This window comes from Vipera ursinii (genome assembly GCF_947247035.1).
Source record: "Vipera ursinii genome assembly, chromosome: 4".
NCBI classification, from domain to species: domain Eukaryota; kingdom Metazoa; phylum Chordata; class Lepidosauria; order Squamata; family Viperidae; genus Vipera; species Vipera ursinii.
The window spans coordinates 24100448-24113569 of NC_139514.1; the positions used below are offsets into that span (position 1 = coordinate 24100448).

The 13122-nt window shown below is 43.8% G+C and overlaps 1 protein-coding gene across 2 annotated transcripts in view; it reads left to right on the forward strand.

The window, feature by feature from the left end:
- FRY (FRY microtubule binding protein) overlaps window positions 1-13122 on the forward strand; it is a 169122-nt gene that overhangs the window by 51399 nt on the left and 104601 nt on the right. For both annotated transcript variants that reach the window (XM_083362441.1, XM_083362442.1), the window contains exons 4-8: window positions 8732-8871; window positions 9737-9827; window positions 10585-10664; window positions 11478-11558; window positions 12753-12921. In XM_083362441.1, the coding sequence (XP_083218567.1) occupies window positions 8732-8871; window positions 9737-9827; window positions 10585-10664; window positions 11478-11558; window positions 12753-12921 (561 nt within the window). The remainder of the gene's footprint in view (window positions 1-8731; window positions 8872-9736; window positions 9828-10584; window positions 10665-11477; window positions 11559-12752; window positions 12922-13122) is intronic.

Genomic DNA, 13122 nt, shown 5'->3' on the forward strand with positions numbered 1-13122 from the left:
GAGAATAGCTTCTTTGTGGCAACTCCTGAGATATTGGAACACTGCTATCATGTCACCCCTCAAACTTCTCTTCATTAAACTAGAGTCAGACATACTCAATTCCAGCAACTGTTCCTTATATGTTTTAGCCTCCAGTCCCCTAAACATCTTTGTTGCTGTTCTCTGTACTCTTTCTCAACATCTTTTTTACATTGTGATGTCCAAAACTGGATGCTGTATTCCAAGTGTGGCCGTAGCAAGGCATTGTAAAGTGGTATTAACACTTCACATGGATCTTGATTCTATCCCTCTATTAATGCAGCCTAGCACTGTGTTGCCTTTTCTGGCAGCTGCAGCACACTGCTGGCTCATATTTAAGTGATTGTCCACTAGGACTCCGAGATCCCTCTCACAGTTACTACAGTTGAGCAAGGTACCCCCTATACTATACCTGTACAAATGAATTGCCTATCCCTACTAATAATAAAATTAATAAAGATATATAGTAGTTTATATTCTGATTTGACAGATCAATAACCTTTTTATTATTACTTATGTCAGAGCAAAAATACTTTAGGTGACTTATTTTTCAAATTCTTTCAAAAAAAAATTATGAAAAGTATATTTGTATAGACTGTTTTCAATGCCCGGCTAGCAGGGCGTTTGCTTGTGTAGGGTGGGTATCTCAAGCTGCATGCTCTGTAGTTCATTCAGGTTGGAAGAACATGATCATCTTGTATAACAAGGATCTATTTGTACATCTGCACACTCGCTTTCAGTAGTAACACAGAGCTAGAATTCTTCTCATACTGGCTGTGATTCCAATAAATGGAGGGGTTGAGTAACCAGCATACTGACATAGACGTTCCTCCCTTCCTGTATTCTAAGAGTCGGTCTCTGTAAATTCCACCCTTCCTTCCTGCCGTATAAGACCAATGACCAAAAAAAATTAAAAAGCTAAGGAGACACTGTGGTAATATTCTAAATTACACACAGCCTATATGTATTTAGTTTACATTACACTGGGCAGCACTGTTCAATAAATTAGGCATTAACAGGTGAAGCTGCATACCTGTAAGTTATACATACACCAAGCTGAGACCCATGCAGCTGCTTCTTCAAATCAATAATATATTTATAACAATTATCTTACTAATAGACCATTGGGACGACATACCCAGTGATGAAAATAGGAGAATATTGATGAAAAACCATGTGGCAAAAGTTAATTTGTTTATATGTCAGACTTCATAACTGCCCACTTCCCTTGTAGAAGGGCTCTATGGGTTATCACCATAATCATCAGGTGAAAATCTATATCCACTCAGAATTTTACTGAAAGTACAGCCAACAGGCAGCTGACATTGTAAACCTGCCAAATGAGAAAAGCAGGAACAAATGAGAGAGAGATGAGGCATTCAGAGAAAGAAATGGTCATTCTTCACTTATCAAGAAAAATCTCAGTACTTGCAAAATTCCATTACCAAGGATCAGCAAATGCACAGGAAATGGGAAGAAATTTGTAATGTGAGGTTGGGATAAGGTTTAAGAAAAAGAAAGGGGACTACAATTACTATTTCAGTTTCATTAAAGCTTTAGATTGAAGCTGAAACTCAAATACTTTGGCCACCTAATGAGAAGGAAGGACTCACTGGAAAAGAGCCTAATGCTGGGAAAGATTGAGGGCAATAGAAGAATGGGACGACAGAGAATGAGGTGGCTGGATGGAGTCACTGAAGCAGTAGGCGTGAGCTTAAATGGACTCCAGAAGATGGTAGAGGACAGGAAGGCCTGGAGGAACGTTGTCCATGGGGTCGCGATGGGTCGGATATGACTTCACAGCTAACAACAACAAAAGCTTTAGATATATCTTAAGGTTGAAGGACAAACCATTTTATTTTCTGTCTTCCAAAAGGCATTGATTTGGGCAATCTTCATTTTTATTTTAGCTTCTTCATTCGACACTGATTGTTTGTGCAGCTGAAAAAAACTCTACTGACTCTTCCCTTAGATATCCTTGATATAGATTCAGGAAGATTCCATACTTGGAGAGTGTTGTGACTCAGGGCCAGCCTGTGGGTCCGACAGCCGGGTCTGATGTATCGGAGGACTCAGATGTGGGGGAGGAGGGAAACGAACCGGCTGATGATGATTTGGAGACTTTGCAGAGTCCTCAGCCGGGAACCTCTTCTCAGCTGTGTGAGCCCGAGAGTGCGGAGGATGATGACCCACAGCTGGCCCTGTTCAAGGACGCCCGACGCAGGAGGCAGACGAGCAGGGACAAACAAAGAAAGGCTATGGGACTCCTCGGGAGGAGGCACAGGGAGACCACGCCCTGAGCTCTCTATAAAAGAAGTGTTTGGGGAGGGGCTGGTTGCTGAAAGCAACTTTTCCGTTTGAGAAGTCAAGCTCTTGTATTCTTGTAACAGTGTAATTAAAACTTGGCAGAAGCCTTTTGGTCTTGGACGCTTTCCAGACTCTTCTTTTGATTAGGGGTGCGAGAAGAGGGCTGGTTCAGAACAGTTTGCTTTCAGCCACCCACCCCTTAATACTACGATGGAGCAGCTTCTTGCCGAGAATGCCCAGCTCAACCAGCAACTCACCTTGCTGGCCACTCAGGTGGCACAACTGCAGGCTCAGGTACATGCTGCCCCCCCACCCAGGAGGAAATGTCAGATAGCTATGCCGGATAAATTTGCTGGTAAACCAGAACTGTTTCCTGCCTTCCTGGGACAATGCCAGCTTTATATCAGCGTGAGAGCAGCTGATTTCCCCACTGACCGAGATAAGGTGGGATTCGTATTGAGCCTTCTGTCGGGAGATGCAGCTCGTTGGGGCACGCCTCTGTTGGCACAGCCTAGCCCTTTGTTGGATAACTTTGGGGGGTTTTGTGACCATATGCGCCTCATGTACGAGGACCCGATTAAGGCGCAGACGGCCACCCGACGCCTGAAAGCTTTGAGGCAGGGTCAGCGCCCTCTACAGGCCTATATCAGCGATTTCCGGCTGCTTAGCCAGGATTCCGCCTGGAATGAGGCTGCGCTCGTGGATGCCTTTCAGGATGGCTTGTCAGAGGAGATGTTGGATGAGCTGGCCCGCGTGGACATTCCCTCAGACCTGAATGGGCTGATCCATCTTTGTCTGCGGATCGATGCCCGGCTGCAGCAGCGTAAGAGTCGCCGTGCCACCCCACAGACCCCTGCCGCCCCTGTTGTGCGTGAGCCCCCAGTCCAGAGGGAGGAGCCAATGGAGCTGGGTGCCGCCAGGTCCCGTCTATCGGTGACGGAAATGGACAGACGACGATCGGAGGGGTTGTGTTTTTACTGTGGGGACCCTGGACATTTGGCTGCTTCTTGCCCGAAGAAGCGTCAGCGGGCGTCAGTGACCAAGCCTGCCCCGAGAAAGTCCCCTGCTTTGCTATCGGGAAACGGCCCGAGCCCGATCTAGACGGTGTGAAAGATCGGGCGACCCACAACATCCACACCGAGCGACGTTGTTCCGACGGTGCCTGTGAACCTCCACGGCATTTGATTTTGGAGGCACGACTGATCCTTCCTGGCAAGCCAGAGGGGATTCCGGTCCATGCCTTAATTGACTCTGGGGCTACCACTAACTTTATGGATTCGGCCTTTGTGGCCAAATGGGCTGTTCCCCAGTGTCCAGTGGATCCGCCCATGCTTGTGGAGACTATCGATGGTCGAGTGCTCCTGTCCGGGCCTATCACGGCCGCCACGCAACCCGTGTGTATGGCCATCAGTACCCATGTGGAGGCCATTCAGTTCTACGTCACTTCGGATCTGCACTTCCCCGTGGTCTTGGGACTGGCGTGGCTCCGGGCGCATGATCCACAGATCTATTGGTCTCAGAACTTGGTCACCTTCCCAAGTTTGCAGTGCGTGGACCACACCCGCCATATCTGTGCCGGCCAGGTGGAGGGTTCCCCAGGGGTTTCCTTGCCTCCCGAACTGTCCGACTTTGCTGACGTGTTCAGCGAGTCAGAGGCGGACCAATTACCCCCGCACAGGCCCTACGACTGCTCCATTGACCTAGTCCCTGATGCGCCTCTCCCAGTGGGGCGTTTATACTCCATGTCGGAGCCCGAGTTGGCTGCATTGCGGGACTTCCTGACGAAGAACTTGGCTCGTGGTTTCATCCGGCCCTCGTCCTCGCCAGTGTCTGCGCCCGTGCTCTTCGTCAAAAAGAAGTCGGGCGAGTTACGGCTTTGCTGTGACTACCGGAAACTCAATGCTATCACGGTGCGTAACCGCTACCCGCTGCCCCTCATCCCCGAGCTCTTGGACCGACTCCGGGAGGCTAAGATCTTCACGAAACTGGACCTGCGTGGAGCTTACAACCTCGTCAGGGTTCGGCCGGGTGATGAGTGGAAGACGGCGTTTGGTACTCGCTATGGACATTTCGAGTACACGGTGATGCCGTTTGGCCTGACCAACGCCCCCGCTGTGTTTCAGCATTTTATGAATGACATCTTTCGGGATCTGTTGGACCAGTTTGTTGTGATTTACCTGGACGACATCCTGATTTACTCCCCGTCGCGTGAAGCGCATCATCAGCATCTCCGTCAGGTCCTGCAGCGCCTCCGGAAACATCGGCTGTTTGCCAAGTTGGAGAAGTGCCAGTTCTACCAGGTGACCATTGATTTCTTGGGTCACCGCATTTCTCCTGAGGGCATCGCCATGGAACCGAGTAAAGTTGAGTCGTTGCAGAGTTGGCAACCCCCGCGTCGCGTGAAGGATATTCAGCGACTTCTTGGATTTGCCAACTACTATCGGACATTCATCCCTGGCTTTGCTGCCTTGACAGCCCCCCTCACCCGGCTCCTGCAGAAGAAGACTCGGTTCCAGTGGAACGCCCCCGAACAACAGGCGTTCCAAGCTTTGAAGGACGCCTTCATGAAGGAGCCCATCTTGAAGCATCCTGACCCGCAACGGCCGTTTGTCGTGGAGGCGGACGCCTCCGACATTGCCATTGGGGCCGTGTTACTCCAGGCAGCGACGCCCAACGGTACCCTTTTCCCTTGCGCGTATCACTCACGGAAATTGAATCCCTCGGAGCGCAACTATACCATCTGGGAGAAGGAGCTGCTGGCCATCAAGGCGGCGTTCGAGGCTTGGAGGCATCATCTGGAGGGGGCACGGCATCAAATCGAGGTCCGGACGGACCACAAGAATCTGGAAAGCCTGCAGACCGCTCGGAATTTGAACCAACGCCAGATCCGGTGGTCCCTCTTCTTTGCGAGGTTTGACTTCCGGGTGCGGTACATACCAAGCGGGCACAACCAGAGAGCGGATGCTCTGTCCAGGAAGCCCGAGTACACCCGAGTGGAAGACAAGCTTCCGCCCAGGACCGTGATCCCCGTCGAGTCTTTTGCTGCGGTGCGGGAGCCGGTGGATATACGGGCTCGGATCCGGGAGGCGCAGCAGCAGGAGGCGTGGGTGGCTCAGCGGAAGGAAGAGGTGGGGCCAGATTCGCCTTGGTCGGTCACGGATGGACTCCTGTATTATCGTGACCGGCTCTATGTTCCAGGAGGGCCACTCAGGGGACTCGTCCTCAGCCAATGTCATGATAACCCGGCTGCGGGGCATTTTGGCCTGTTCAAGACTCTGAACCTGGTCTCCCGTACATTCTGGTGGCCCCGAGTCCGACACGATGTCCAGTCTTATGTCACCTCCTGCGTCCCATGCAGGCAGGCCAAGTCAGCGACAGGGGCCCCGCCTGGTTTACTGCAGCCTTTGCCAACGCCCAAGAGACCCTGGGGGGCTGTGTCCATGGACTTTCTGACGGATCTACCCCCATCCTCCGGCTTCACGACAGTGTTTGTGGTGGTGGACATGTTGACCAAGATGGCGCACTTCATCCCCTGTCGCGGCTTACCGTCAGCTCGCGCCACTAGTCGCATGTTCATCCAACAGGTGTTCCGGCTGCACGGCCTTCCCGATAGAGTCGTCTCCGATAGGGGGGCCCAGTTTACAGCCCGCTTCTGGCAGGAGTTGATGCGGGCGTTGGACATTAAGGTTTGCCTCTCGTCCGCGCATCATCCTCAGACCGACGGGGGTACCGAGAAGGTCATCGGCATTTTGGAGCAGTATCTGCGCTGCTACGTTAACCTGCAGCAGGACAATTGGGTGGACTATTTGGCCATAGCCGAGTTTGCCTTTAACAACTCGCAGCACACCTCCACGCAGATGACACCGTTCTTGGCCAATGTGGGTTATCACCCTCGGTTTTTCCCCCTTTCTCCCGTGGACTCACCGGAGCCGGCAGCGAACGAATTCATGGCGGAGTTACAGGCGATCCATCGGTTGGTGCGACGGCAGCTGGAGAAGGCCAAGGCCGACTACAAGAGGTTCGCCGATCGGTCGAGAAGGGATACGCCTCCATTATCGGTGGGGGATCGGGTCTGGCTGTCCACCAGGAACCTACCATCCACTCGGCCGGCGAGGAAGCTGGACCACCGTTACCTTGGACCGTTCCCAGTCGAGGCCGTCATCAACCCGGTCGCCTATCGTTTAACTCTGCCACGTTCCCTGCGCGTGCACCCCGTCTTCCATCGGTCCTTGTTGGTCCCCGAACAACCGGCTTGTCCACTTCGCCAAGCGGAACCTCCCCCATCAGGACCTCGTGATGGCGACAGCACCCCCGAGTACGAGGTCGCCAGCATCAGGGATTCCCGCTGGCTGAAAGGTCGCTTCCAGTACCTGATCGAGTGGAAAGGGTACGGGCCGGAGGACTTCACATGGGAAGACGCGACCGCCGTTCATGCCCCTGCGTTGGTGACTGCGTTTCACGAACAGTTCCCATCCCGACCGCATCCGGATCGGCAGACCCGGGGGAAGGGCCCTGCGGTGCGGGATAGTGTTGTGACTCAGGGCCAGCCTGTGGGTCCGACAGCCGGGTCCGATGTATCGGAGGACTCAGATGTGGGGGAGGAGGGAAACGAACCGGCTGATGATGATTTGGAGACTTTGCAGAGTCCTCAGCCGGGAACCTCTTCTCAGCTGTGTGAGCCCGAGAGTGCGGAGGATGATGACCCACAGCTGGCCCTGTTCAAGGACGCCCGACGCAGGAGGCAGACGAGCAGGGACAAACAAAGAAAGGCTATGGGACTCCTCGGGAGGAGGCACAGGGAGACCACGCCCTGAGCTCTCTATAAAAGAAGTGTTTGGGGAGGGGCTGGTTGCTGAAAGCAACTTTTCCGTTTGAGAAGTCAAGCTCTTGTATTCTTGTAACAGTGTAATTAAAACTTGGCAGAAGCCTTTTGGTCTTGGACGCTTTCCAGACTCTTCTTTTGATTAGGGGTGCGAGAAGAGGGCTGGTTCAGAACAGTGAGACAGTGCCCCTGGGACTCTGGAAACAAGCTTCTCCGTGCTTCTTTCTACTACAGAAACCATTTATACTAGCCTCACTCACTATAATTTCATAAATACCCAGAGTACACAGAATAATTTTATACTTCCTTGTTGCTTGCAGATACTAATCCTGCAACAACATACAATGTTGCCAGATACTTAAAATCTGTCAGAAGATAACCTGTGCCATAAACCAGTTTTAATGAGCACTTTGTCATTCTAGAGTGTTCTGTACTGTGATAGATTTGCCATGTTCCTCTGTGCTGACCTACTCTTCCTATTCTTCCTCTTAGATTCTTTTTAGATTTTTAAAAATACTTTTAGTTCTACATTTAACATTGATATCTAATTTTTGATTTTTTTTATTCTGATCCTTTTTTTAAAAAAAATTATACCCTACCCTCCTTATGCTACCCTCCTCTTTATTTTTGACCATAAAAAAGATTTGGTTTTATTACTGGTTAACTAAGCTTTCTTGCTTTCTCTCAACTATACCTACTTTACAATTTATTTCACCATGGAAATGAAATATATCTACTTTGAGCTCCTGGAAGAAAGGAGAATATGTACTAAATAAATAATATAAATGAATATACAGTAGTCTAAATTAAATTAAGGCAACATGTTTATTATGTATTTATTTATTCTAATAGTCTGTGTTTATTGGACATACTGTATGACCAAATATTTTTTAATGGCTGGCTTTAGACCACTAGTTGCTGTAAGTGAAATTTACAAGTCGGAATATTTAATTATATGGTCTGATTTGACCTTTTATAGTTTTGGTTTGAACTTTCCAGATTTGTTAATATAATTCAGTTGTTAAAAGTTTGTACATCCTTCAAGAGACTATAGCTCTGTTTAAAAAAGTATTTCAGTATCAGATTTGTAAAGCAAATCTTTACAATTGAATTTTATCACTTCATGTATATCATTTTGTTCATTTATTTCATAAAGTCATCCAACATGGGATGTGCTAGTATGAACAATTAAACCATCTCCAGTTCAGTTAGTTAAAAAAGGGAATACAGAGTCAATTGTGTGAATACTTCATTAAATAATCAGGACTGATTTGGGGCAGTCATGCCTTATATAAATCTTAAACTTTAGCTCTCACCATACAGATTTTAAAGGCATGCCATGTCCCAATCAAAACAAAATATTACTAAACCAGCCAGTTTGGTCTAGTGGTTAGGTCTAGTGGCACCAGGCTAGAAAGCTGGAAATCCTGAGTTTTATTTCTGCTTTAGCTATGAAAGCCTGTTGGGTAACAGTCACTCTCTCTCATCCAAACCCATCTCAAAGAGAATTGATTAATGATTGCAGTATATTTTTAGTAGACTGTACCTAAATATGTTTTTTTATTTTTATGCATTTTCCTATAGGTAATTAGTTCAATGAGCTCTCTTTCAGAGTATTGTCTACCTTCTATCCTGCGCACTTTGTTTGATTGGTATAAAAGACAAAATGGCATTGAAGATGAATCTCATGAATACAGACCAAGAACAAGCACAAAATCCAAAAGGTATGCACCTGGAAAACTTTTTTGATTGCTACTTCTGTTTTATGGGTTTTTTGTAAAAACTAAAAACAAAACCCCTGCTTCTATATAGAATTTAGCTTTAAAGGATTTGCTTCAGACAATATTTGTGGGTGTGTTAAAAGATTTCCTTCAGGCAATAGTTTGAGGGCTTTCATTCTCCAATCCTGTCAAAGCATAATGAAGAATTGGAATTCTTTGCAATTCTGTGGAATTCTCTTTACTCCTGTTGAATTTAAATTCCTGTTGAATTCTCTTCACTCCTGTTGAGAATAGACAGAGCCAATCAATGCTTCCTTAGAAGGGTGCAAAAAAGAGTGCAGAAGTTGGAAATCAGCGGCCTGTACTCTGTGGCTCTTCCTAGTTAAAGAAGTAAGCTATAGAAGGAAATGTAAATCCAACCATAGATACTACAGGCTAAACCATTATGCTATGTTTGGCACCATTAGAACTGCTTGTTTCAGAGATATTATCTGAATCCTGGGCTACGGTAGCCTGTTAGTGAAATGCGTCCTTACATAAATGCAATTGTCACTGCTCTTTATCTACTGGTAAATACTGATGTCTGTTTTATGTCAATTGCCTTACTGGTTGTACTTTTATATGAGATACATAGAAATAGTGAGGGTTTAGAAATAGTTAAATGAGGAAATAAACAGAAACTAAATCTCTTAAATTAGGGAATGATATAGGAAATGAAAGGAGTAAATATTGTATTGAAACACCTTAAAAGCTTGTCAGATGAATTTTTGACCTCCTTACCCTAAAATAGACTAATTAAAAACTGTTTAATTTTATATTTCATTGTTCACGACAAGATAACTTTAATTATGTTTTCTCATTTTTAAAGTGATGAGCAGCAACGAGACTATTTAATGGAGAGAAGAGATCTTGCTATTGATTTTATTTTTTCTTTAGTATTAATAGAAGTATTGAAACAGGTAAGTCATTTTTGAAATTTTTAATATTTAATTTTAATGACATATGTTTTTCACTCTTCTAGGGAAAGGTATGTAAGCCTTTCAAATAAAGAAATAATGTATATAAACGGCTATGGGTTTCCACATAAACTGCAAAACATTAATTTTGAAGGTTTATTACTTTGTAAATAGCATCTTAAGATTCTGGGATTCACACTTTAGTTACAAATCGTGTGTGTGTGTGCGTGTATATCGACTAGAATGTGAAATAATGTTCTCTGATGTACTCAGCAGAGAATGAAAGCAGGTTACGGTTTAGGCGGGTGTCTTTTCATTCTGGTCTTCCACTTTTCTTCATCTCTTATCTGCTAGATTAGGCTTCATTTTCTAAAGGAGGTTGAGTCATAGAAAGACATTTCTGTTTTTCCTGTATAAATAATGGGAAGAAAGAATTGTATCTTAATTCTAAATACATTTTCTAGAAGGAAAGCTTCATAATTTTAGCAAAATGTACTTTTAAATGTGGGGGAACAATAGGTAAAACAAATTAATTAAATTACTTCTATTTGGTGGTTTACAGTTTGTTGCTGTGTTTCCTATTTCACATTTATAAGCATTTGGACAATAATCTTGAAAACTCAACATAGTGCATGTGTGTCAGAATTAAGGAGTATTATCTTTTGGAGGAGAAAGCAGAAACGTGTAGTGGTTGGCTATACTTGCCATTAGTCATCCTCAAGTATGAATTTTGTTAACTGGTTGTTCATTTGTTTTTCAGATTCAGCTTCATCCTGTAATTGATGGTTTGGTACATGATGTTATTAATTTGGCTTTCAAGCACTTTAAATACAAAGAAGGGTAAGACTTGTTCCTTCCTAAATCCACGGATTTAGACTACACTGACATCAATAGTTACTTAGGTTTAGTAGTTAACCCCTGGCAGTATAGAACATGACCTTGCTATGAGGTAGGAATGTGGGAGTCTAAATTTTGGGAGTCAGGACTTCCTTTTAAAAGTCACTTTCTTAATCAGTAAACTGTTCTACCTTCCTTTAGGAAAGTTTGATATTAGGGCTTAAGAGCCCCTTCATAAATTTAGTATTTGTGTAAGTCCCAGATAAATAGATAATTCCTGTTTAATTCTATAATGCAGGCATACCATTTCCCCTATTTCCAGTTAATCAGTCTTTATCATAGGGAAGTCTTACTCTTTTGCTAGTATAGTGGTGAATCTTAACAAGATTTGTCTGGCAAATCAAATATTTCATGTCTATTACTGACTCTATATCTTTCTTATACCCTGTGCTGGTACATGACCATAATAAAGATTGATTTTATTCATATGACTTGTGTAAAATTAGATTTTTATGGAGTTACTACTCTTTATAAACTAAGCCAGGTTTCAACACTATGGAGGTAATGCTCTTTATATACTAAACTGGGTTCACACATACAGCTAAGCCATAAGCCACTACATTTGGGTACTCAACTACACAAAATCAAAACCCAGTATATGGAAACTGAGGGGTGTGTGTGTGTGTGTGTGTATGTGTGTGTGTGTGTGTATGTCCATTCAAGGATTCCTAAAAATATTGGTCATATGAAGCTAAACCTACTGTGTAATGTATTTATGAATGTTTTAAAATTCTGTATTTTCTTAACTTTTAATAGGTACCTAGGTCCCAACACTGGAAATATGCACATTGTTGCAGATCTCTATGCTGAGGTAATAGGGGTACTAGCACAAGCAAAGTAAGTATATTTAAATAATCAAAACATTAGATACCTTTCACTCAGAAAGCCAGCTTCTTCAGTGAGAAGTTTTCTGTGTATATATTTGTGTGTGTACATGCATGACTACATGCTAATTTTCATCCTTTGTAGGAATAGATCCTTTCCCTTCACAAATGCTTTGTTTTATCAAACTAGGTTTTGATATAGAGAATTATCTGATCTCAGAAAGTAGTTTCTGAGTAGTTAGACAATTCTAAAAGTTACAACCTTCTTCCATTGGTATTATCTTTGGAAGCTCAAGTGCAAGAATTAAGTACAGTGTTTCCTCAGAATAATCTTCCAGGAGTGCCAGAATCAGAATTGATGTGAAGTTACCTCCAGGTTTCTTAAATGTCCTTAATAATGCACATTCTATCTTATGGATTGCAAGGGAGAAGTAGGCTGATCTAACCAGAAAGATGAATTAATTCTTTCAAAGGTTTCCCCTCCCCACCATTCCTACTTTTTCTTTATTTTTTATTTTTCTTCTTTCCATTTCTTTCCTCTTTTTTCCCCCCAGGATAATTGAAATGGAAGCTGAAAAGAGAAATACGTTGTGACAACACTGTTTAGTTATTGATTGTCCTTGATTAAATAAGTCTATATGGTTTTTTGGGAATATTAATAATCTAATCTTTAATTTAATAAATAATTGCTATAATTAATGTCATTTTAATGCTACAGGTAATTTGCCACCCTGTTTCCCCCTTAAATTATTGGTAGTGAGAATTACTATACACAACCTATGTTCTAATGTTACCTCTCTTTCATTACAAAGCTACATTTTGAAAAGGAAAACTTTATATTTAGGTTTCATAGCATGGGAGATTTAGAACTTGTTACATTGCATTGTGTACATTTGATTTAAGATGTAACATTGGAGACTTCATTTTCTATGTGTATGATGGTGACTTTTCCACTTGCCATAACATATTTCATAGGTTTTGTAGGAGATGTAGAGAAAAAACTCTTGGGTATTACAAAAATTTCACTTTGTGTAATTGGTTTTATTTATTTAAATTTAGATGCTATCTGACTCCAAGGCCATTCTGGGTGGCGCACAAGTGTATAAAATATAATTCATAGTAAACGATATAAATATCCATCTTGCTGTCAGATATGTACTTTGAAATAAGCATCACCATAATTTATTTTCGTTTTGCTTGTTTTTAGATTTCCAGCTGTGAAGAAGAAATTTATGGCAGAATTAAAAGAACTGCGGCATAAAGAACAGAATCCTTATATGGTTCAAAGCATTATCAGTCTAATCATGGGGATGAAATTCTTCCGTATTAAAATGTACCCTGTAGAAGATTTTGAAGCTTCCCTTCAGTTCATGCAGGTAGCAGAGTTCCATATCAGGAGGAAGCTGTCCTTTTCTTATATAAAGACACCTCAGTGCTCCATAATGCTTATTTAATAACGAATTTCAGGAACATGTGATTTTTATTTCACAGGGCAGATAGTAATAAAAACTGGAGAATAAGATATGCCTATCACATCATAATGACTGAAAAACTATTTTCATTTGATTACTCATAAT